The sequence below is a fragment of the Argiope bruennichi genome, chromosome 7 (assembly GCF_947563725.1).
Source record: "Argiope bruennichi chromosome 7, qqArgBrue1.1, whole genome shotgun sequence".
In the NCBI taxonomy this organism is placed as follows: Eukaryota; Metazoa; Arthropoda; class Arachnida; order Araneae; family Araneidae; genus Argiope; species Argiope bruennichi.
In genome coordinates, this window is record NC_079157.1 from 67,259,405 (window position 1) to 67,287,160 (window position 27,756).

At 25.4% G+C, this 27,756-nt stretch overlaps 1 protein-coding gene across 2 annotated transcripts; it reads left to right on the top strand.

The window, feature by feature from the left end:
• The first annotated feature begins 244 nt into the window (after positions 1-244).
• LOC129975719 (metastasis-associated protein MTA3-like) lies at positions 245-27,756 on the top strand. Of its 2 annotated transcripts, none has more exons than XM_056088895.1 (18): positions 245-420; positions 3,974-4,041; positions 4,604-4,694; positions 5,809-5,838; positions 6,678-6,865; positions 8,421-8,538; positions 9,087-9,189; positions 9,299-9,398; positions 9,842-10,030; positions 10,236-10,369; positions 10,514-10,596; positions 11,635-11,751; positions 11,891-11,988; positions 14,404-14,629; positions 15,283-15,474; positions 15,599-15,733; positions 18,039-18,261; positions 25,905-27,756. In XM_056088895.1, exons 1-18 carry the CDS (start codon positions 393-395, stop codon positions 26,089-26,091), a joined length of 2,310 nt encoding a protein of 769 aa, XP_055944870.1. In that variant the 5' UTR covers positions 245-392; the 3' UTR covers positions 26,092-27,756. The 2 variants fall into 2 exon arrangements, with proteins under 2 accessions (XP_055944870.1, XP_055944871.1); XM_056088896.1 differs by having other exon boundaries at positions 18,039-18,109; positions 25,905-26,073.

A 27,756-nucleotide genomic window follows, 5' to 3' on the forward strand; every position in this document is an offset into this window, starting at 1 on the left:
TAGATATGGTATGTAAGTTTAGAGAAAGATATTGGCTTTCTGCAATCGTTTTCATCTGATGACTCCTCATATTATTGGGTCAATACGTAATACTAATCCGTTAATTTCAAAAATTAATTAAATCAACCATTATCATCTCGATGAGATTTAGTAAAAGGCAATCTCAATTCTGTAATGCGTTTTTGAAAACATCCATAATGTTTGATTTTTTTTTACCAAGTGAAGTGAAGTGATTAACATCGAAGATGCGTTACCTCTCTTAAAAAACAAAGATGGCTGATGTGCTACTGGAACTGAGAATCGGATATGTTTATGAACTGTAAAAATTATTGATTGTGAAAATTTATGAATGGAATAAGTTCTATGGGCTTTTATATGAGTTGTATTTAACGATGACGGCTAACATGTATAGAGTAGGAGGTAGGTTTCTTAGATATATACTGTCGGCACTTCTGGTATCTTAATTTATGCTCCATATAAAAAAAAATTAATTTATAACTTAGGATGAAGAACATAATTTTTTTATTATAATGTGAAGTTTTTCATTTTAATTAGTCTGAAGAGTATTCTCATTATATTATAATGTACATGATTTGATTACTTTTTCGGAAATTGAAGTTTGTTTTCTATCGTGATATAACCCTATTAGACATTATAATGTCAGATAATTAATGTGCATTATGATGCTAGCATATACTGTGTGACTCGTTTTTTAAGTGAAATAATGTAGATTTTTTTATATATTTAAAGAATATTGTATTTTTTACTTGATTTTCAAGTTTCTTAAATTATTTTAAAATTATTATTTTTTTTTATTTGTCTTGTTAAGCCATAACATTGTGAAAATATTATTTTGAATTAAAGTTTTTCCATTAATTTATATTATCAAAGCTTTACAGAAAGATTGTTCTGTTTATTTTGAGCATTAATTAAAGAATTCGATAAATGTGTATATTTTTTTTTCTGTTTGTGAATATAAATATTATCAGGTTTTCCTAATATTATTATTATTTTGGAACTTTATTTTTATATCTTATTAACATGAAAGGTGTATTATTATGTATAAGATAATATTAACTATTTTTGAGAAGTGAATTCCTTTTTATTTGGCATCTTTCTTACTTATTTAAAGCTTTTTTTGTATTATGCGTGTATACTTTAACAGTTGTAAAATTTTTAAATGGTGTAAAAAATTCTTTATTGTTTTTATTTTTATAAGCAGATTTTTTTTTTTTTTACCATGAATAGCAGATAAAGTAAAATCCTTCACAATTTAATTGAAATTCTGTGATATCCTAGTTTTTTTAAAGCTGATTTATTAATAGTTTATTTGTTTCTGATAATTATTGGCTGCAGCAGTCAAAGATTTAATTTAAATTTGATTCCTCACCTATCTATATATTCTGAATTAGTTGTTAAATTTTAATAATAGACCAAAAACTAAAAATGCTCCAGAAATTTTATTGAAAACAAACAAATAATTAGGCATGCAATAACCAAGCAAAATAATAAATTGCAAAATAAATCTAATACATGGGTAAAATATAGCACTGGCCTAGGAGTAGCATGTCTTCCCCGTGATCTGGGCGTCCCGTGCTCGGGCATGGTTGTTCTCTACCCAGTGTTTTATCTGTGAGATGTGTGAAAGAGCTCCCCTATAAAAAGGAGTTTTGCAAGCGAGTGTGTGAGTGTCATCTTTATATGAGCTAAAGTCAGACTTCTGCTCTCGTACAATCAAGGATCTTTACCCTCAGAAGCTACTGCACTTCTCTTTCCCTGATCTCTTACTTGGTTTGAATTGGATTTCAATCCAAGGGGGATAAGCAACAACAACAGAATTTATCAAGAGAAAATTTGTATTTTGCTATATTTACATTGTATTTTATGTATATTTCCTTATATTACTGAAACTAATTTTGTGCTTAATTAATACTAAATATATTAATTGAGTGGATTATCTTGAAACATTAATTTAAATCATAACTATTATATAATTACTAAATCTACATTATTTTTAGATTTATGGAATTAATATAGCATATTTTATGTATAACTTTTCCAAGGTTTTAAAAAATTATTAATTTTTTTTACTGAGTTTTTAAAAAAGTTTGCTAAATAGGAAGTTATACAGATTTGATGTTTTCTACTAAGATAGATTCCTTTAAGTTTTATATAGGATATATTACATGTTGAATAAATTTCTATTAAATTGTAACTTATAACTAACTACCATTATTATTTTTAGTTTCTTTAATGACTGCAGCAGTCATGAGTCAATATATATATATATATATGTATTTTTTTTAAATTCCCCCCCCCCCCCCAATCATCATCAGTGATGTATCAAGAGTAAATGGTGCCTAATGTATATTGTTAGGTTTTTTTTTTTTTCACTTTTATTATAGTTTTTATAAACTAACATAAATTCTAGGAGATTCTATGCTTTCCTCTTCCAGTTGCTATGTTTCTTATAATGTGCATTAAATCAGAAATTGTTATAGATACTTTGAACACATGGTTTTTTTTTTTTTTTTTTTTTTTTGACAAAATAATATTTTGTCATACTTTTTTAAAAAAAGAATCAATGTAATTATACAAATATTTATCTGCTACATTAATAATACTCTTGCTAATTTTAAACTGAATATCTTATTTATGAAATGAATCTGCTTTTGACTTTTTTTTCCCATGCACTTTTAATTTGAACAAAGTTTCAGTCATTCACAAAAATTTAGTAGCTATAAAAACGAGTTTTTTTAGAATTTGGAAATTACATATCATCATTATTAATAGTTATAAAATGAAATCTTTTTATTCTAGTTGAGTTTAGATAGAAATGATAACTTTATACAAATGAGTGTATTGTAAAAGATACATAGAATTATTTATCTCATGATCATGTGAATTAATTTTTTAATAAATTTTTAATACAAAAGATATTTAAAAATTATGTATTTATTTTAATTTCTATTAGATAATTCTTATTAGTGCTTCTTTTTAATATTTATTTCAATGTAAATTTTCATTTCAGTAAACCTTTATATATTTTATATTTAATATAGTAAATTTTGTTCAAGATATTTAAAGTTTAAATATATAAATTTTTGGAAATGAATTGTCAAACAAAGAATCTGTTTTGGTGTAACTTTGAAATGAAATTTCAATTTGGATTTTTCAGGCAGTTCTGGCATCCTGCTTTTTGGCATTTCTGCTTTGGCATTAGTTGCTTGTATGAAGGAATATCAACTAGTGGATTTTTAAAAAAAGTCATTGAATTTTTGTATGTATATTGTCATTGTGAATGACATTATGCAAAAGAAGGTTTAAAATGATGCATTTTGATTTAGTACAACTAATGATTATTGTAGAATAGGGTAAAAACTAGCTCCTGCCATAATTACCCCTTCCACTTCTATCAAGAACTTGAATTTTTATCTTCCTGCAAAATCAGTATAGCTCTCCAAGCCAGATTTCTCTGTTACTTAGTGAAAAAATTAAAAATGCTTGAAATTGAAAGTTTGTCTTGATTGTTTGTCTATTTTACCAGTCATTTCATATGATGTTAAAGTGTACAATATTGCCAAAAAAAAAAAGAAAAGAAAAGAAAAGAAAAGAAAAAAAAGAAAGAAAAAAACAATTGCATTTGCAAAAAGCATTTTGATTAATTTCTGTTTGAAAGTCTAGTTTTTTTTATTGTTAAATGTATAAAAAAAATGCATAAATTAGAAAAAGGATTAGAAAAAATTATATCATGAATTCAAATTTTTAGAATTTCTTCTATCATTTTTAAAGATAACATAAGAAGAATTACTATGCAGTTGCAAAAAATATTTCATTATTCATGAATTTTTTTAAAGACGATATAAAAAAAATGATTATGTTGTAGTTTGATTTAAGAAAATGAAAGTGATGTAGTGCTTGTTATAATAGAATGGTTTAGTACAAAAAACTTAATTTATCTTGTATTTTATAGATTATGTCTATTTTGAGACATCAGCAACTGCTCCTTTCCAGATTAGAAGAATTGAAGAGCTTATAAAGGTAGTAAAAATATCTTATGATGATTTTATTTGTCCAAAAATGTTTTGTAAAAACAAAATTTGTGATGACAACACACATATATAATTTCCTATTTTTAATTAAAACTGCATATATAATAAAGTTTAGTTGAGCTAAAAAGTGTTTTTTCTTTATTATATGAATTAAAAATTAATTCATTTTTTTATTAAATATTTATTCAATCAAGGAACCTAAACAAATCTTCTTTTCTGATATTTATTGATGAATATCAGATGTGAAAAAAGAAACAACATGCGAATGCAGTTTTAAAAACATTAAATGTTCTGTTTTAAAAATTATTCCATAAGTAATTATTTTATTGTCATTGATTATTTCCTATTTCATGAGTCAAAGTAATAGCAGTCTGCTTGCTGTTTCAGGAATTAAATTTTTAAAGTAAAGAAAGCCCCTTTCAAATTTATATGTTTCTGAACAATTAGATTTTTTTTTCTTAATTTGAGGGAGAAAAAAAAATTAGAAATATATTTTATATATTAATATTTCATATCTTTTTATAATCATAAATTTTGTATCTAATTTTCAGACGCCAAACGGAAACGTCGAGGCAAAAGTTATGTGCTTCTACAGACGACGTGATATTGCCACATCCTTAGTGATGATGGCTGACAAGCAGCGTAAGTAAAGACATATGTGCTTGCACTTATAAAAACATTCTTTTTATAAGGTATAAGAAAATTTTAGTAATTTTTTTGTAAAGCAATTATGTTTTGTTCCCTTCTTTGCCTTTCATCTTCTTTTTCTTCTTCTTCTTTTTTTTTTTTTTTTTTTTTTTTTTTAACTAAACAGATTTAACCTAATAACATTTTGCAGATTTGAATATTTCTTTCAACTCTCCTTTTAATAGTGAGATAAATTTTCATGGAAATATATATATATTTTTAATGCTCGACATTTGTTTTTGCTCTTATAATAAAATTTTTTCTGGATTTAGGATTTGACTGAAATTATTTTTTAATTGGTGAATAAATGTATTTAAGTAGTAAACATTAGTAAAAAAAAACAAAAAAAAACATTATTATGTTTCAGGGGTGTTTGTGCTCCGGGGAAACCCCGGAATTCCGGGGATTTTGAACTTCGATACCCGGAAATTCCGGGGATCGTCGTTCAAAAGGAAGTAGGAATAATAATGAATTATTTATTTTGATCTGGGTAATTTTGTTTGCTTTGAAAGCAGAAAACGCAAGGTCAGTGTGTGTGGTGAAAACTTTTCCTTTCTTTCTCCAAAGGCAGTGATAATGCGTGAAAAGGGGGGAAAAACTTCTTTTTTGTTCTTTCCTTATTGCGAGTTATGACTCATTCCCCCGGTTCTCGGACATTCTCTTCTGGATTCTTTTCGGCAAGTAGGCGCAGCAGAAAAAAAAGGGAAAGACTTCGTTCGACCAGATGTGCGATCACGTGACCTGGGTTCAAAGGTCTTAATTTTGCAAAATTAATGGTTATTAATTTTGCAAAAAAAGTAATTCATTGAACTTTTATAATTAGGTCATTCAATACTTCATAATCGTAATTTTTCATTTCTCCCCCCCCCCCCTTCTCGAAACTCCAAAATGTCGGTAGTAAGTCCGTAAAAGTTTCCGGGGATTTTTTGGGGTCCCACAAACACCCCTGATGTTTAAAGTTATTTATTTTGTACCAAATCTGAAAATTATAAATTCATATTTATACAAAACAATTTATATTAATAAATAGTTAAATATTGTTCTAAAATGCTTTTAATTGTTTTAATAGGTCATGAAAATATGGATGCTACATTAATAAGTAAGTTTACATAATACTTCTTTTAATATTTCATTCTTTTTTCTTAATAAAGATATAAGCTATTTTGTAAATAAAAATATATATTGATAATAAATTTTGTAATAAAGATATACAAGGTTGGATGACACAATTTTTTTATTGGTGATTAAAGATGTGTAACACTGTGACAGATGTGGGCAACACTGTGACAACAAATTTGTTTTATAACAAATATCACTGTATTCCTCTTATTAAAATTTGTCATTTCTGATTTGTTAATGCCACAAAATGAGTGAGTAGGAAAAATAATTCTATAACCGGATAACAAGATTCCTGTTTTTATTTTGGCCTCTTATTCACCAAATATTCATTGCCTTATCTATTGTCTGACATCTGCCCCTTTTCTATTATGTTGCCATTTTCTTGAAAATCCCATAATATGTTGATTACACTTAGAATATTAAATATTCAAATGGCAGGTGAGATGTATATTTCATTGTAAATCTATGGAAATTATCTATAAAATTTCAATTTATTTTAAAAATTGCCACTTATTCCATAAATTTCATTTTGAATAAAATAATTTCTTGTGTTTAAGTAAGCCTCAAAATTAGTTTTAAAACATATCAGAAAATGATTGAAAAATAGACAATAAAATTTTTGATGATTTTTTTTTTTTCTCTGTAGATTTTTTTAGACATTTCATTGCATTTTTCCAATAAACGAAGTTAATATTTATTGAAACAATGATTTAATATTTGAGAAAAAAAAAGTATCTTGATTGTTTTGCTATTTGAGATTTATTATTCAATTATTGTGTTACTAAACAAATAAACAATGATCTTAATTTTTAATTTTAGGTGCCTTAGAAGAAGAGCAAGAGCGTGAAGCTGAACAGTTAGCTGAAAAAGAACGTCATCAGTTAAAACACAGAGAACTCTTTTTGTCAAGACAAGTTGAGACTTTGCCTGCAACACACATTCGAGGGAAATGTTCAGTAACTCTTCTGAATGAAACAGAATCACTCTTGTATTATTTGAATAAAGATGTAAGTTCTTGGTTTCTTTCTACCTTTTGTTTTATAAAATCTTACATTTTTATAAATCATTTGCAGTCATTTATGTAGTTAGTTATTTTAGGATGTAACAAACTTTACTATTTTTAATTTAATTTTAATAAAAGGGAGTGTTTTTTTTTTTTTTTTTTTTTTTTTGTATGACTTGGTGGAAAGAAACATTAAAGAATTGTAGATAGCTAACTAAGAAGGAAAGGTCAGATATGAGAATTTGAAGCAATGAGAGAACATCATGTCTTTTGAGAATTGTTATTACTATTTTATTGACTTCGTGGCAGTAGGATTACACTGATCTTCTACTTAAGAGGCTTGAATGTTATTTTCATTACATTGTATTTGTAAATACAGCAATACTTTGATCAAAACTTTAAAATTTTTGTGAACTTTTTAATATTCTGAATTAGAAAAAGTTTTAATTTAAAAGCTCAGCATATGTTACTTGTAAATTTATAAAATAAGGATTAGTCGATGCAATGAAATTAGATTTAGTGTTAAAATTTTTTTTAAAATGATCTTAAATTCTAAAAGGTTTGTTTTATTAAAATACAATTTTTATATAGTTAAGTGGAATTTTTAAAATTGCAAATTCATCTTACACTTTATTTTGAAAAATAAGATTGCATTTTTATCATACATTCTTTTGATATTCCAATTTGAATTTTTTTATTAAATATAAATCTTCTCATACATGTATAGGCAAAATGACATTTATCACTTATAGCTGTTGTCAGAAGTTAGCATATAAAATTGTACATGTTTGCATTGCCAAAATTGCAGTAAAGTTTCTTGAATTTGCCATCTTTTTCAGTGGCTACTTTTTGTACTGAATTTTTGGCCATTTACACTCCTTTGAGGATCTATCCAATTTCAATGAAGTCCATTTCTTTTGTTTTCTTGGTTTGGGTGTTTTATTAAATAGAAAGTTAGCAAACATTACTTATACACAGAACAATGCCAGAAATCAAATCAAAAATAGTCTTCCCTTCTCTAAAATGTTGGATTGGGAAAAATTATCTCTAATTATTAATTCACTAGTTATAGATAATAACTAGTGAATCAATTAGGATTTTCTTTTTTAATTTTAAAATAGAATTTTAAAAACTTATCTCTGAAAAAATTGCAAATCTAAACAAACCCAAATCATATCTGTACTAAAAAGTTCAAAATAAAAAATTCTCTTACATTAAAATATTTTTTAGATAAATCAGAAATAAGAAAAATTTTGTCATTTAAAAGTTTAAAAAAAAATTGTTATTTAAAAATACTTCAGAGCTACGAAACCCCTTGGTCAATTATGTTTGAAAAGAAGGAAGGACTTTGTAATAGTGGCATATCGCATATTTATTTCATTCCTGTATTTTATTCTGATAAATTTTCACATTTGACTGGGAAATATAATTTGAAATACTCCTTATCTTTTACTGTATTTTTAATAAGGTTATATAATTTTTAATTCTTATTATTTTAGGCTGAATATATGATTTTTTAAAAGAAAAATTTCCATCAATCTGTTTGTTTACTTTTTAAGGATTGCTTCTTTTATTCATTGGTGTTTGATCCACAACAAAAAACATTGTTGGCTGATAAAGGTGAAATTAGAGTAGGACCCAGATACCAAGCTGAAATTCCTCCATTATTGCCAGAAGGTAGTAATTGTTTATATTTTGAATAATTTAAAAATTAAATGATTTTTCACATTTTTTTTTTTTCTCTTTTGAGATTATTACAGTATAAAACACTATCTCCCTTGAGATATCTTTTTCTGTTTTTATAGAACAGGTGAATATTCTTTTGATGTAATTTTTTAAATTTTTTCATAATTTCTTCATTAATTTATTAAATTTCTTCATGATTATATCTACTTTCTAAGTTCTAATATATAGGATAGGAAAAAAAACTGAATTTGTATTTGACATATATTATTAGAATTCTTTATTAATAAAAAAAGAAGAGGAATTGTTTTCTTGAAAACATTTAAAAGAAAATTTATTCTCATTTATATTGTGTATGTGAGAAAACTGTCATTTATTTAAATTTCTGCTAGTTAAAAAATTTGACTTTACCTTTCCTTTTAATCTTATTTTGATTAAATATTAATGATGCAATAAATTGTACTTAAATAGAATAAAAGTTGTTATATTATTTGTGTAATGCATTAAAAAAAATTAAAGCATTTGTTATAATATTTATTTAGGTGTCGAAGATCCACGAAAATCTGAAGATTTGGAACAGCTAGTGTACACACCACATCATAACTTAACAGATCGTCAAATAGACCAATTTCTCATCATTTGCCGGTAATAATTATTTGCAATTTTTGTAATAATTTATCTTTGCTTATTTGGGTATTACTTTCTCGTCTTGTAAATAAAAAACATTCTGAGCATTTTTTTTTTTTTTTAACAGCTCTGTTGGCACTTTTGCAAGAGCACTGGATTGTTCTAGTTCAGTTAAGCAGCCTAGTTTACATATGAGTGCAGCAGCAGCATCACGTGATATTACTTTGGTAAGACTCCTTTTTATTTTATCCCTGTGCCTTCCCCCCAACCAAAAAAGTTTTAAATTTGTTATACTATTGGTTTTAAATTTAAAATTTGTTTATAAAATTCTTCTGATTATGATATGATGATGCATGGTTCTCATTCAATCAACTGTACAAAATCTCACTCCTTTGCCTTTATTTTTAGGAATAGTGTGATTTTTGCATATGCAATAATGTTTTATCTTTTATTATTATAATCTTTAGTTACATTAACATTAATACAGGCTGTAAATTTTTATTATAGCTTTTTTCTGATTTTTTCAATTGAATGTTTCGCATCTGTGAATGAGGTTCTAACGTTTTAGATTATATCTTTTTAACTAAAGCCTTTGGAAATAGAAAAATGCAATAGATCTTGAAATGTATATGATTTAAAATGGTTTTATTGATTCATTATTTTCCTTTAGTTTCATGCTATGGACATTTTACACAAGCACAATTATGACATTACTAGTGCAATATCATCACTTGTACCATCTGGAGGGCCTGTTTTGTGCCGAGATGAAATGGAAGAATGGTCTGCTTCTGAAGCAAATCTTTTTGAAGAAGCTTTAGAAAAATATGGCAAAGATTTCATTGACGTTCGACAGGATTTTGTAAGTTTTTTTTTTTTTTTCAAGTCATTGTTTTTTTTTTAATAAAATTTCTATTGAAAATAAATTGCCTGCTTGTTCCTCCTCCCCTCAATTGAAAAAAAATAGCTATTGGAATTAAACAATTTATTTTTTTAGTGACTTCTAGCCACATGCGTAGATTTTTTTTTCTGGAATATTTAGAATATTCTGTTTTTGTTATTTATAGCTACCATGGAAAAGTCTGAAAAATGTGATTGAATATTATTATATGTGGAAAACAACTGACAGATATGTTCAACAGAAACGTGTGAAAGCAGTTGAAGCGGAGAGCAAACTTAAACAAGTTTACATTCCAAATTAGTAAGTTTACTGTTAAATTTTCAAGAATTCTTTTTTATTAAATCTATTTTGTTATTTCGTCTAATCATGTTCATGTTTATTATTTGTTGTTTATTAATAAAATAAATTTCATTTATACTAATTGTATTTTTATTTTATTTATAGCAACAATAAACCGGGTGTGTTAAATGGTGCTTGTGCTGGTGAAAGCCCGTCAGCTAGCGGTCGTCCATGTGAAAGCTGCTATAGTATGATTATGCCTTAAAATATTTAAAAATATTAATAAGTACCATTAAATTCTTAGTGCATAAAACTAATATTTTTAGCAGGTACAGATGTTTGTAATGATTTTTTTATTTGCTCAATTAAATTTTTTAGCAGTATCTAAATATATCAAAAATGACCTCTATTCTTTTTTAACTTTCATCTAAAATATTAATTTTTAACTCAATAATATTTAGAATTATCTCAAACTTATTAAAAATTAATAAATTGGATATGAAGTTTACATACAAAAAAATTATAAAAATTTCATTGTTTTGATATTTGTACTCAACTAATCATTAACATCTACCTCAGTTTTCCAATTTAAGATATATGAAATTGACAAGAGATTAATGTCTTTAAATTCCTATTTAATTTTCTTTATTATTAGGTAGAATTTTCATCTTTTAAAAGCTTTTAAAAGTCCTTTGTTCAAAGTATGACCAGGCACCATTATAGATTTTATGCTAAAGATGAAAAAGAAACTATGGGAATATATTTGTAGAACATATAGCTTTTAGAAAGAAATTTTATCAAAATATAACTGAGCAAACGTTTCTTTTAAGCTCATGAGTTTCATGTGATATTGCAGTGTAATGTTAGACAATGAAAGTTTGAAAAATTAAGCATGATAAAAATACCCACACATCTCAGACATTAAAATGCTTTTTTAAGTTTACATTTAAGTAATTAGAGAATAATTAATTTTTAAAATCTGAATACTTTATACATATATAAGTGTGTATGGAAAAAAAATAATTTAATTTATGAGTGAACTTCAGACATAATCACTATGGAATTATTAAAAGTGAAATATTCATAAAATCTAAAAAACGAATATTACTTTTTAAACTTGTTCAACTTTCTCTTAGTTAAGAATTGTTTCTTTTAAATATATATTAAATTTCTTTTTAAGTATGAAATTTAACAATATTAGTGTTAATTTTAAAAATTTTTTTCATTGTTACATGTTATTTAGTTATTAAAATCTTTATATAGCCTCATGATGCTGTTTTTTACAGCTCCCACTTCTAGTCAATGGTATGCATTTGGGCCTGCACATTTACAGTGCCGTCTATGTCAATCTTGTTGGAACTATTTTAAACGATTTGGAGGGTTGAAATATCCCACACGTCTAGGTAATATATATATTTTAAATATAAACTTGTTTTGTGAATGTATCTGTCAATGTATGTATATAATACTGATTTTCTTAAACTATAATATGAAAAGTTTTAATTTTTTTTTCTCATTAATTTCATTTATGGCTTTTATTAGAATCTGTGGATTTAGTTTCTGGCTCAGGTTCAGAGAGACTTCCATCACATGTAGCATCACATAGACCTCATCGTTGTACCATATCAGGCTGTGGCAAGGTAAATATGGATTTATTTTATATTCATCCTTTTAAACTATGGGCTATTAAAATTTTTGTAATTTAGTGAAAAACACAATGAATAGGATTAATGTGGTTTAAACATTGGATTTTATTGCAAAATTTTTCAATTTATTTTCTACCAGGATCATTTGGGGACACCATCTGTCTGTTGAATTATTAATATATTTAGTTCATAAACTTTTTTTTTGTTTACTCTCTAAAAAATTTAAATCATTAAAAATATGCAATTTTAAATTAATTTTTGCAGAAGGTATATGGACTAAGTCTATATTATATGTAAATTAAAGGAAATGAAAGCTTTCCAGTTGAATACAAATATTAATTAAAATTTCAAATTAGCATACTAAAATATAAATATAAATACTTATTATAATTTAAAACATCAAATTAAATTTGAAAACGTCTCATTATTTTAAATAAATAGTTTGTGGAATGTAACAGTGTCTTATTAACAGTGTAACATTTCTCATGTACAGAAGTGAAATGTTTCTAAGCAAGCAAACTTAATGGAGAAACCTTCGGAATTTCCATTTTAATGTGTTCAGAATTGAATTCAAATTTTATACAAAAGTATGAGTTATACCTCAAGTATAATGGAGAAATATGATCAATTTTGTTAAAATTGCAATTGTTAAGGAATTGGAATTCCTGTATTAAAGTCAAAGAATTAAAGCATTTGTGAATAAATGAATTTTATGAAGGAAGCTATATTCTGCCTTTTATAATACTGAATATATATATATATATTGAGTTGCAATTTTTTCAATAATTATTTGGGTTTCAAAGTGGGAAGATATTTTTATGCATATATATATAGTGGGAGGAAGAATTTTAAAATTTGTTCTTTTTTGTGACTTCTACACCAGAAAGTCTGTATATGTTCTTTTAATTCCTAAACAATTTTAAACTGATTCATGTCGCCCATTACTAAGATTGTGAGGTAAAATTGTTGGGATTTTCTTTCTTGTTTTGATATATTACTATTATTTTAAATAATGTAAAGAATTTGAAAGTAATCTCTTTGATATTTTACTGTAATTTAAAACTTTTTTTAATATATGAGTTTAAAAATATTTTTGCTGACCAATCGTTTTCTGAATTTTTAGTTCTTTTAATTTTAATGATTTTAATACAAAGGAAATTTACTCTGATCTATATGCTTTAAATTAAATTGGTCATTAATAAGTTAAATATTGCAATATTGGATGCCTTTGATGTATCTTAAACTAGTACAGGTTTGTTAAATCTCTCTTAGAATGTACTTTTCCTAATGAAATGTGCAACTTCTTTAGAATAATTGTCTAACCAATCCTGAGCAGAGTTCTAATTGAAATTCTGCATAAATCTGAATTTTCAAGCCGAACCTGAAAAAGTTTTTATCTTCCTTTTTTGGCCTTTTTAGTTTTATTCGTATATAGGAATAATGTGAGTGAGTAATAAAAAAGGAACTATTAAATCCTTTTTAGTAAGGAGTTTTAAGGAAAAATATTTTGATTTTCTTATAGTTTATTTATAATATTAAATAAATAAAATATTTATGTATTAATCCTTGACCAATAAAAGTTGTCCTGTTAAAATTATTTTGCAGCCTTTAAATGTGCAAAATAAAATTGCTTCAAGATTTTAAAAGTGTAAAAGTAAGCACTTAAAATATCCTTTGATTTTCCATTAAATGCACCTTGAAGTTTTGGGTTTTGTTTCATTATCAAAAAGTTACAGTGCTCTTTTTAATTATTTTAAATAAATTTATGAAATTCAATCAGGTTTTTTAAAATTTGTATTTAAATTTTAGCTGTCTGAGAATAATTAAAATTTTGCATATTAACAAATCATTTTAGATATATTTTGAATATGAAATTATGTATTTGATTAGAATGTATATTGGATTTTTGAATATTAGTGTTAATACTTTAGAAAAACTCAAACATAAGCTTTAAAAAAATATTAAATAGCATAAATTATTCCAAAAATATTAAAAGTGAAAAAAGAATTGCTATATTTCAATTATTATTTTGTGCTGCAAAATATATAGCTAAACCAAACTAATTATAGTTTAATTGTAAATTCATTATATTAAAATTATATAAATATCATTCTTAAGTGATATCTTTCATTATTATTTTCTTAATCATTGATTCACTGGTTTTAACGTAATTATTACTTTTCAATGTCTTATAATAAAAAATGTTTTGTTTTAAAATAAACCTCTTAATAATGTTTTATTTTAAAATTGAAGGTAACCAAACTTCCACTTTTCTCTTTGATGTTCTTTTTGATATAATAAAATGATATAAATAAAACATGTTCTAAAAAATCTCTCTGAATAATATTAAGATTTTTTTGAATACAATTGAGATTACTAATTCTGTTGTATTTTATTAATGTTTTTTAGGAATTTAAATTGAAAGCTCACCTTGCTCGCCATTGTGCTACAGCTCATGGACTTGTTATTAGAGCTGGCAGTCCAAGACCAATCATGAAGACCAGGGCAGCATTTTATTTACAGACTACTCCTTTAACAAGAAAAGCTAGACGTTATGCTGCACATCTTATTAAACCCCGGCATGCAGCTAGGAATCCATTCCAACCTATTAATGTATTGGCAATCAAACAAGAATGTATGTCATTTTCAGCATTTATTTTATATCTTTGAATAAGTATTTGATATTTAAAACTGTATAAACTATAAATATTAAAATTAAACTGGTGTAATATATTCTAAAATGTAATTTTATAATAGTTATGTTCAAATTGTCATTACTTTAAATATTTAAACTAGAATTTTTTAAAATGAAATTCTGATTGATTGAAACCTAGTGGTGTTCCTGTGAAAACAGTATGTTATTTTAAAAATATATTTGCATATACAGGCTGTTAGGCCCTTAGAAATTAGGATGTAAATATTAAGTGTTTTCTGATTAATTGCTTTTATTTCAAACAAGTTTTGTAGATGTAATATTGAAAATTGTACTGTTTTATTATTTTCTCTATTTAATAAAAGCATATATTTTCTGTGTAAATTAGTTCGTTTTTGCATTTATTGAATTAAGAATATAAATCTGAATTATCATAAATGTTAAAGTGTTCAGCCTTTTTGCTCCTTAGTAACATTATAGCAAAAATGCAGAGAAATAGCTTTTTTTAAATATTTGTTGCTTAATATGCAATTTTCCCTCTATATTGCATTTTGTTTATTAAAAGTAATCATACAACTAGTTTCAAATTACAATCAGTTTATATATTTATGATATTTTATTTTTCAAAATCTTAGTTCATTCAAGAATGATTGAAGGTCAACCAGACTTACCAAAATTAGAACCTCATGAAAGAGGCAAGGTTGTGGATGTGTCACACAGACTTGGAACCCCAAATTTGCCACCACCTGATTGGTTACTACCAACACCGTTGGATAAAATACCAAAATTAGAAAGGGAAGCTTTCCCACCACCTCCTCGAAATGAAGGTACACAGCTAAATAATCTTAATATTTTATTCATGAATATCCTGCATTTATCAAACTTTTATTATCTTGTTTTGTAAAAATGATTTTATTTGCAGTATAATATATATATTCATATATTTAATAGATGGTTCTTTGTCAATTCCAAAACATCCTATGGATATGGAGGAAAACAATGTTCGGCTGACTCCTAACATTGCTAGTGCATCTCCTACTATCCTTAGAAAACGAGGATATGAGCAGCAGAATGGAGTTGATATTGGTAAGCTCTTGGATACTTTTTTTTCTTTTTTCTGGTTACTGCTTAATAAATGATGAGCCCTCGATTAATCTATTTTTCTAAGTTGAATACACGTAACCTTATTGAATCATCAAACAAAGGAGCACAAAGTTATTTCAGAGTGTTTTGACAATCTAGCATTTGCCAATGCATATGGGATTTCTAGGACAGAATTTTATAACACAGAAATTTCCAAACAGTTGTAGCCTATTTTTACTATTTTGAAGTAAAGTTAATTGTATCATAATGCATAAAAGATAATCAAAACTTTATTATATTTTGAAAATTTTGAAAATTATCTGAAAATTGCACTATTTAACTTTACAACATATATTTAAAAAATGTATTACTTGATGCTGTGTCTGGTACATTTTTTTTAAGGTTTAAATTTAGACAAGAGGGGGGATTTGTTTTATTAAATAACACAATTGTTGAACCATAAAATGTGAAAGTTTATTTGGTTTCTTATACAGACATGAATCTTATAAATATAAAAATCTTATAAATATAAAAATTAAAATTTTTATACTGTTCCGATTTTTTAGATATTTATTCAATCTGTATTTTCACTCATAATGCATATTTAAAATGCGCTTTGCCCATAAATCATGCTTTTTTAAAAAAAAGCCTTTTTAACTATAATTCCTATAAAATTTATAATACAGATTATTTTTGTCTTTCCTCGCAAGTGGTAATATATTATTTTTCATGCCATTTGCTATTAGTTATTTTAAAAATGATTAAATAGTATGAGAATTCCGTTGATAAGGATGGGTTTTAAAAGAACTTCAACTGTTGCCCCTCTACTAAAAATGTTAAATTAGAAGAAAAAGTTAAACATTATTATTTGTTTTATTTTAAGGATTTAAAAACTAGTGATTAATATTCAGTATACAATTGAAATCTAAATGAGAAAATATCTTATTGCTTAATATTTTCTACAATTTATCGAAGAATACGAAATGAATATTTATTGTTAGTGTAAATTTAATGTTTTTTTTTATATAAAAAGAGATCTTAAGCACATTTTAAAGAACTATCACCATAAGATTTACTTTCATTTTATGTGATTTTTTAGGCATTGATTAGTGTATTGTGCATGCATTTTACATTCACTTACAGTTATTTGCTAATTCTATGTTAAATATGAGAAATATTTTAATTTTTAAAAAATTATAGAAAATTTATTTTATTCTTAATATTTTTTTATTATATGTGCATTCAATTAAAATGCTTCGGCCATAATAACAGTGGTTTGTTATGGGTGTGTGTAATGTTAATCCTTCATTCAAATGAAATAATTTCTACGAGCGTTGTAATTATTTTATTTGGCTTTGAATCTTGCAATTCCTTTAGAGTTTAAAAATCTGTTTATGATTTCATAGTTTTTATTTAAAAATCAGTCTAGTAATATTTTGAAATTTTTTTGTTAACTAAATAAATTTTCTGTGTACATTTCATGTCCATGTTTGTAACTGCTTTTTGCAGTTTATATATATATATATATATATATATATATATATATATATATATATATATATATAATGCTCTTTCAGTATATCAGCTTTTTGGTAATATTGTGAAAGATTTGTAAAATTGTGAAGAATTCTACTTGAATTTTTTACTATATCTTATTTTGCAGATAAAAACTGCCCATATTAAATTGTAAACTAATGTGAAGTGTACAACAAAGCGTTAAGGTTTATAGTTAAATGGATTATAGTCAAACTCCTGTGTTAGATTCCGTTACGATACACAAATTTTTCTTCCTTGAAGAACCCAAAATTGCTTTTAATTTTAATCAACATATTGTATGAATTAATTTATATTTATTTATTTATTTTTTTAGAAGCATCTCTAAAGATGTGTTATACTTAAAACTTCGTGAGATTTTTAAAAATGGTTTGGGATTAATGTGTTGATATTTTGTGCAAAGATTGCAGTTGCTAGTTTTTGTGAATGATATTTTTGCCAATTCTGTAATGAGATGGAAATTTTAAATGTTTCAATCTAAAAATTTATTATTCAAATGTAAAAAAATTATCATTATTCTGTAAATTTTCAAAAAGTAATTTATTTATGAAGTTTGCATGGGGTCTGAATTACCTATAATTTCAGTAATTAAACTTCTGTTTTTTTTTCCCCCTTTCTATTTTATGGACACCCTATTGTTCCATTTTTAAGTACTAAAAAGAGATAGAGAGAAAGAAAGAAAATTTTTTAAACTTTTTTAGAAATGTGTTTTTTGCCTTAATAATGTAATATGAATATTTTCTACTTATTTCAGCATCCGTGCCGCCGAAGCGGAGAGCTCTGTCTGGTGGTGGAGTGATCAAGTCTACCCCTGACATTTTCAACGTGAGTTCCCTTGCTCGGAGTTCCGTAGTGAACACGCCCTTGAATGGGCGGGCTAAGATGGCCACTATCACCCGAGTGGGTGGACGCAAACAAATGATCAGTTGGGTGGATGCCCCAGATGATGTTTACTTTGTAGCCACTGATTCAACTAAGTGAGTGTTGAGAGAATTAGGTTCCTTAAGACGAATTGCATTTAAACCTTCTGAAGAGGGCAATTTAGATATTCTAGCATGTTTTCAGTTTTATTTTTTTCAAACCCTTCTTAATATTTTGGTATTTGAATTGGCATTAAAAATTATAAAGTAATGAAGCTTATATAATTTAAAAGTTATTTAAGGGTAGATAGGGTTTATTGGGCTTTTTAATTAAAAAAATTCTAATGTTGATTTAAAAAATTAATTTTTATAGGGTTGTCACTCAGATTTTTCCCATCAGGTTTAACAAATAGTGGCTACAGATATGCTGAGAATTTTAATTCTGACATGTTTTATTGAGTTGCCACTGTCATTATTTATTATATTTAAAAGAAGCATTTCTTTCTGTAATCTGTAAGCTTTATGCTTTTATATATGGACCCAGAATTTATTATTTAAATAAAGAGTGGCAACCCTGTTAATAACATTCCCTTTTATTTTGAAGTTATAATAATTTATAATTCTTTTTATTTATCATTTTTGCATGCATGATTTAGCATGTTTTCATTTGTTTTTTTATTTTGTTAATTTTTAAAAAATTATTTTGCCTTGTTTTAATTATAGTTTGTCTAAATTGTCCTATGAAACTCCCCTCCTAAATTTGAGTGCTCAATTTTGCACAAAAACTGCAACACTTCCTTAATTGAATAAAGGGCTGTTGCTTTTTTAAAACCATATTTGTATTAATCAATCCCTTCTAATTTTAATTTCATGGTTGCCACTCAAAACTGCATTTCAAATTTTAATGACAGAATATTCACAATATACCTATTTATTAATTTAATAATTATTACTTGCTGTCATTTCTTCTATTAATCATTAGTTAAAAAGAAGATTTTCATTGTGGCTCATTGTGTTTTATTAGGCATTGTATACAGCATTTTTGTTGGTAAAGTATATAGTGCATATACTTTTTAATAATGTCTAGAAGTATTGTAAAATAAATGTTAAATATTTAAAGACAGTTAAGAAATTTCAGTTGCTACTATTTGTTAATCCTTTCATTGAAATTGGCTAAAATATATAAAATAAATACCAGTTGTAGCAAATTTTTTATCTGGATTTAACAGTTTGTGAAAAAGTTATGTAAGATTAATATATATTATATAAGATATATATATATATATTCCATTATTTACAAGAACTTTGTCAAATTATTATATATATAAAGAAAGATTTAACAAATGAATGTTTGGCTATTTTTCTGCTGGTGCAGACTGTATGTTAGAATTTCCAAAATTACTTCGCTTTAATACGCTTTTAGAAAGATTTTGGAAATTATCAGTATTGTAAAAAAAGTATGTTGCTTTCTTATACAAATCACAATTTTCAATTTAATGCTATACTTTTTTTCATCCTGCTATTGGTAAGAGTGTTTGAATAATTGATGTAACTTGTTAACTAGAAATTATAATCATTTCTATTACTATAGTTTTGAATATTGCATCAATAAGTATAGTAGAGATTTTTTTTTTGTTTGTTTTAACTTACAAGGAAATAAGTTTTATTATATAGCAAAACTTTATGTATAAAAATTATAAAGTATAAAAGATATCACTAATTCTATGCATAAGTCTGCATTATAAAAAAAATGGAATTTGACAATTTGTTTCATTTACTTTTCTAGACCTTTCTAATTTGATTTACCTTTCTACACATATATAGTAGTTTTTAATGAATTGCACCTTTTCTTAAATGGTAATGTCTTATTTACTGCAGGGTTTGATCATTTCAAATATTAAAAAGAAATCTACATGGCTCCTTAAAATTGTGTTTAAGAATAATGTAGCTTTAAAATTATTTAATCTTGACATTTAAAATGTTTCTTTTATATGCAGTTATTTTAAAAGTAGATGTTTTAATCAGATTGCATGTAAGGATTTATTTATTATCTAAGTAAATTTTTCGGTCTTTTTATCTTATTAGGTCAAATATGGTTTTGAAAAAAAAAAAAAAAAATTGTGATCTTTTAAGTTTAGGCATTTTAGAAAATGGAAGGAATTGAGGGAGGGGGGAATCAAACTTCTGGTAACATATTTACATGCTTTAAAAATTTTGTGAAACAGACATATTGATTTTTTTTAAATCATAAAAAAATAAATATACTTAATTAATACTAATATAATTCAATTATTAAAAGTTATAATAGTTTTCTGGGAAATTTACTTATCAAATTCAGTAATCTGTTAACTATTTGTGATTTAAGAAAGTATGGCCGAATAAGTCATAGCAATTAGAAACTATTATTTTATTGCTGAATAAATTTAAAGATTTGGGGGCAGGAAATATTGCAATAATCCAAAATCACGTTATCTAAAAATAAATGGAATTAGAATATAAAACATTGAAAGTAGTCCTTAAAAAAAGGATTTTGATTTTCCATCTACATTTTGTCATGTAAAATTTATGATTAATCTATTTAAATATCCACATAAAAACTTAAAAATTTTGAAAAAAAAAATCTTTATACTAAATGATTTTGTAATTTATTCTCAAAATGAATTATAACATTTTCATATTTATAAAGGCCCCTTTTTTGCCCAAAACAGTAATAATTTCTTACATGTGTATAGCAATATTGATATTAGCAATTGTAGCTGACAAACACAAGTTAACCTAATTGATAAACTAACAAATATAACTACTGATAATTTTTTAATTTAGAAACCCTCTACTATTTTGCACATGCATAAGGATTTGTTCATTTGGTCAAAAATAGGGCATGAGGAGAGATAAAAGGTAGAGATGTTTACATTTAACATTAGGGTAGAAAATTAATCATGGAATTTGTAAATAACAACTTCTCATCTTTCTACTTGCTACTTTTCAATGATTATATTTCCTTACTGGAAGTATAATCATTGAAAAGTGCTCATCTTAGGATCTTGAGATGAACTGTAATTGTTGGAGCTGATTATAATATGTCAGATAAGAACAGTAAAAGGTTTAATGGTACTTTTGATTATATATATATATCTTAAAAACTATTATTGAATTAAAATTTTGCTTCCAAGTTATAAGCTCAAAGGCCTCTAACACATGTTAAGATATAATGGTTGAAATTTAAAATATATATATATATTATATATTAAGATTATATTTTTATTACTATATATAGATATATTAAGAGTATAGTAAGGGAAGAATTCTTTGATTGTAATCATTAAATAGCATTGGTGAGTCTTTTCAAGTAATGTAGAATATAATGAGCATAAGTTAGTATAGTGTAGAAACTCTATTGAATAATCTGTTATTTGTGTTTACTTGTACTACCATTGAAAACTTATACTACATTCAAGTGCAATACTTCTTTGAAGACATTTATTAGTATATTTTTGATATTTAATGAAAAGTATTACTTTTTGATAAATATCAAAATTACTAGCCAGCTTTGTTCAGCCGGATTGTTATTTATGCTGTTAAATTATTGATATGGAATGCATTTAAAATACATTTGCCATTTTTATTTGATAAGAATGAAAAAACATGGATTCAATTCAATAAGTTTACTACAAACTAAAAAAGTGTTTATATCACAAATTTAAAGTGAAAGTAAAAATCCTACTATGGAGTTTATGATTGCTAAAAGTACCTGGTTATATATTTTGATGTGCAAGTTTAAATTCTGATATGACATTTTAAACCATAGTTGTAGATAATATATCAATTGAATTTTAAAAATATTAAAATTAAAAGAAAAAATTTGCATAAAAAATTAATATTTTTAGGCTTAAGTTAATACAAAAACAATTTTCGTAAAATAATTGTTTTGGAACATATGAACATCGATTTCAATAGGTAAGTCATAAGGATTACGCATCTAGTAACAGTTAAGCTTATTTCTGCCTTGATTAAACCTTTGTGTTGAAGCCTATTTCTAGATTTCTTTCTTCATATCTTTTTTCCTCTAACTGAATGGATTTTTGAAGACCATGGCAAGTATTTCTAAAAATATTTTGGTAATTCCATTGACTAGCTAAGCATTGAGTTCAATGCAGATATAAAAACATTCAATGAAGCATTTGAAAATTCATACAACGATTTGATTGTTGTCATTTGACAATAACAAATTCTGTGCATGTACTTCAACATTTTATATTTATAATCTTGAAATCTCTAAATATTCTTGCTTTTTTTGGGGGGGGGGTAATTTTTTTTTCTTTTCAAAATTTTAATGTGTTTATGATTGCATGCAGTACATTTATTGCATAATTCTAAATCAAAGATAAAATTTTAAACTGATTTTGGATTTCTAATCATTTTAGTAAATTTTAATTAGGCTTGATAACCATTCAAGTGGATGTTAAAAATTCATTTCATCATTTTTAAAATTTAATTGAAATTCATTTTTTAAAGAATACTCTTACTATAGTTTGGCTGAAAGATAACTTACAATTGTCATTTAGATTTGCTATTCAATCCTCTTTCATAAATATTGTTCTTCAAGCTAGATGTTAAATAATGCAGCTTGTTTTGGTTTTTTAAAAAATGGTATTACAGCATTGAAAGTTTGTTGAAAAAAGCTACATGTGACCTAAGTACTAAAACTTGATAAAGATTTCAGAATGAACCATGAGAATTCTGGTTTATATAACAAAATAAATTAAATTTAGGAAGCTGTAATTAGTTTAATTTTTATATAATGTAAGCAAGTAAAAATTCTTAATTAAAAAAAATGTTTTGTAGATATAGATAACTCTCAGGAATTAATTTTTTAAGTAAACCACAGTTGTACAAAACTGATATTTTTAATTGAAATGATGCTTCTAATATATAGTGAATTACCTGGCAAAAGAGTTGTAGAGCATTATCAAGAAAAATCTAAATGTATGAGATGTATCTTTATTTTCCAGTTCTTTCATCTCTGCTAAAATTGAACCTTTAACTTATTAGGCAAGGACTGTCATGATTGGGTTGTGGTAGCAGTGCTGTGTTTTAGTATTCAAATATTCTATTAATGCTTTGACTGTGTAATTTTTAAAAATCACTATTTAGATGCATTGTTTGCTAATGAATGTTAAGGACAATATGCTTTTTGTACTGATTTAAGTTAATAAAAATTGAGGGAGGGAGTTTTGGTATGATAATTGTAAAATGAGTAATTATTGACAATAATTTATAGGAATAGTTTAATAGGAATTTTAACAGTTTTGTAATATTAATGCTATAAATATATAATTCAAAATTAAATGCTGAAATGATTTCATCGCAGCAAAAAAATTTTAATGATAAATGACAACACAGTATTTGTTAGATCTGTTTGGGTATCTATCTTTTGATTTTCTGCTGAAATGCTCATTACAGGATGTATTTATAATTGTGTAGCTTTTATGGATTGAATTATTAATATTGTATTACATATGATTATTTCTTATAAATTTTTTTTAATGTGATTGATGCTAGAGTGTAAAATTTTTACTTGTATATATTGTTCTAAAAACAGGTAAATTAGATTAAATTATAAATAATTCTAATTTTATTATTCAGATATTCCATTATGTAGAAGATATATTTTTATAGTCATGTCAATTGTTGAATTCTTTAAATATTTCATGATCAATTGTGTGCTTTTTTTAAAAAAGTCAAGTAGCATATCAAAATTATTTATTTGAAATTATTTCTGTTATTCTGCACAAAATTTCATTAATCTAGACAGTTTTAATTTACATGCAAGAATTTGGAATTTAGAAATAAGATATTAACATTTTACTGGAATGGACAAATATTTTGATATCTTTTTACAATAAAGTTGAAAATTTAAAATCATTATACTACAGTCGCTTTTTCTAGTAAATATCATTAATTAGAAAAGCATTTCACTTGAAATGTTTATGTAGCAAATGTAAAAATTAATGTTAATTGTTATTAAATAATACTAATTTTTCCCCCCCTAAAATTGTTAGAAAACAAAAATTGCTTTTACAATACTTTTTTTAAATTTCAACTTAATTTAATATTAGCCTGTCAAAACAAGTAATGCAGTTTTAGAACTTTGTTTTATTGCATAAAATTGTATTTATTATTAAATTTTCTGAAAATTAAGATCATATTAATATACCCATATATATTTAGAAAAATATGAAATACAATTTCAAGCATAATTTTAAAACAGAAAGTAATAATAACTGAAGAAACTTTTTGTTTATGCATAATAGATTAATCTTTTTTTTTTTTCTTTTCTTTTCTTTTCTTCCTCTCTGTCTTTTTGAATAACATAAATAAATAGAACAAATTACCTTGAAATGCTATTATTGTTGTTTTTCCCAAGAAAAGCAACAGTATGTTGTTGAATCATACAAAATAAGTTTGCTATTAACTCCTAATTTTATGAAACTAACAGTGGGACTGAAAGATAAAATTAAGAAAAGAAAAGAAAATTTTTAATTGTTTTAGTTTGTGTTCATTATGCTAAATAAAATTAAATTATTCAAATATTAGGTAGCAAAAAAGTAGAACAGTTTTAATGAGTGGCAACCTGTTCCCTTCTGTATCACAGTTGTATTCCAATATTTCTTTAATGAAGCATTTTTACTATTCAAAAATTCCTTTCATATAGGTGAAATTCATTAGTGTGCTATCTTAGCCTTCTAGATGATTAAAGTGTTTTTAATGACTTGACACATTTGCTTTTATTCCCTTAAGTCTTTTCTTAAAAAAGTAACAATATTGGATTTAAAGCATGAATATGTTTAAATGAATTTATATTCACATTTTTTTTATATGATTGAAATATTTTAAGTTTTGAAAAGTATTGTAGAAGTGTATCTTTATATTGATGAAATTAATTTAAAGGAATGGCAAATTTTCTGGTTTCTTTTTATTATTGAAAACATCTATGTTTTTTTATTTTTGAAATTATTTCTTTTATTTTAGTCACGAAAAAAAAGTTAGATTTAATATAAAATACTAATGTGATATTTATAATTCAACAATATAGTATTTAATTTAAAAGTTAACATTCGAAATTGTTTTGGATTTCATAAAAATTAAACTTTGTTAAATCAGCTATTGGCACTGCCAGCCCAAATATTTAATAGTATTATTAATATATATTTAATATTTTACTTACTAAAATATAGACATGGATCAATAAGCATCTACTGTATTTTACTCTATTGAAAGCTTATATAAAAGATGTGACCAAGTAGCACATGTTTATGTATTTATCTCTTTTTTTATATAAACAACAGTAAATAGCAACTCAAGTTGGTATGCAAACTTGCAATTTCCTCAGTGATTGAAGTAATGTGTTTTAATACACCATAGCAGCAAAGAAATAGTTTAAGATAAAGAGCATTTGCTAGTTTTACTATTGTATTCAGATATTTCAATTACTTTTAATGTATTGAGATCATAATCTATGTTATTTAACTCGAAAACATATAATTATCAAATTGCGCTTTCAACATAATAATAAAGTGTTGGTATGTTAAATTGATTAGATGTGGCAGTGCCTCGTATAGCTTTCCCCATATTGTCAACTTGAATTATTTTGGAGCATAGAAATATTTAAACTTCCTTCTAAGTATTTTAAATTCAGATTGACTATTTTCTATTAAACAACAGGAATTTAAAATACTTTTTTTCTTTTTTTTTTCCAGGAAGCTAAGAAAACAGATAACCATACCTGAATTACGGCGATCTGCTCGCAAACCTTGTAGAAAATTGAATCTAAAAATTCCTTTTTATTATGACAACCCTCCACCTCCCATTGTTCCTGGTCTCATCACTACCCCTCTGCCCAGTACTGCTGCTGCGACTGCTCCTCCTGAAACAGTTATTGACTGAGTCTTCATACTCTCACTGAGATAAAGACAATTTTCATATGAGGCTGCTCAAAACAAGGAAAGCAGAGAAAAGCATTTCAATTTCCGATAGAAAAAAAAAAAGTGTTAAGCTTATCAAAGGACTTATTATAAAGTTGTAAGCTCTTTCAAAACTCAGGAGACGTTTCGTTAATCTTCACAAAACAAGAAGTTAATGGTTCTGTGCAAAGTGCTTTTATATATTGTGATTCTTCTAAGGAAGAATGACTGTGTTCGTGCTTCCTACATTGAAATCTCAGGTGTTTTTGGAGGATTATGTTGTAGCATAAAGCAGAGCTGGAAGCATTTTCCTTATCATATATCATTTTGTGTGTGTGTGTGTGTGCAAAACAAAACACAATTTACATTGTTGGATTATAAGTCTTTGTCGTTTTCATTACTGCCATATTACACTGTATTAGATATTAAAAGTTTTCCTTCCCGCTGCTTGCTTTTTAATCTTTTTTAGTTTCAACTTCATTTCTTACATTCTGTGTGACTGCATAATTTTGCTGTTTTTTATTGAAAACAGGAATATGGTGTGTCTACAGCTCTCAAGGTATCTTTTCTTGAAGAACTTGCATAAACTGAACTTGAAATATTAAAAGTAGACTTGTTACCATTGTTTCATTTCTTATATGAAGTTAGCATTTGCATTGTACATTAAGTCTTTTAACCTTTAGTTTGCATCAGATATACCAGGAATACTATTTTATTAATCATAATTGTGTCACGACAACGATGGACATTACTTAGTGAAAATGGATCACTTTTTACAATTTTAAAACTCTTTTGCATCTCAGTGTTGAATTCACATCCCTTGTTTGTCCAAATCATCAATAATTATACACAGTTTTATGTTGAAATGTTGTAGTTTACTGAAATCATTACTTGAATATCTCTGTTATCATTAAGGAATTGGTTTATGAATGTAGACTTAAGACTGTACATAATTTTCATTTTTTGCTTTACTTATGATACATTTTTTTGTATGCCCTAAAGACTGTTATAAATGGAAGATTGCATCTTTCATTACTGTTTTGCAAGAGTATTTGTGAAAAATATGATTAAATTTCATTTAGCATGAAAGCAGTTCTTGGAAGTTCTAAGTGTCAAAATAATGAACTGATTTTTTTAGTACTGTGATTTTGCTTCTTTATTTATAAAAAAAAAATTATATGGTCTAACATTAGAGTTGTTTACAGTAATCTGATTTTTTTATTTTTATTTTGAAACATTATAAATTCTATATTAATTAGTAAAATATACTTAAATACTGATGTGAGAATAATTAAAATTTGATACTTAATCCAAGATTATGCACTGGGCTTCAAGATATGGGTCTCCGTTCTATCGAAAGAATGTTGATTTTATTAATCAAGTTTGTTTACAAATAATTATTGAGAATCAAAAACTTCCAGGACCACAGAGATATGGGCTCATTTGAATTTCGGATATCTCTTATTGGTTCAACTGTATCAGATCTGAATCATGTTTTGCACAACATTGGATCATGATTTGCACTTACAACTTTTTAAGTTTTACATTAAGGCTTTTCCCCTTTGTTATTGATATTTGTAAAAATTAGCAAATTTATTTTGTGGCAATTATTTATTATTTTTGATCAGAATAAAAGTTTTTTTTGGTA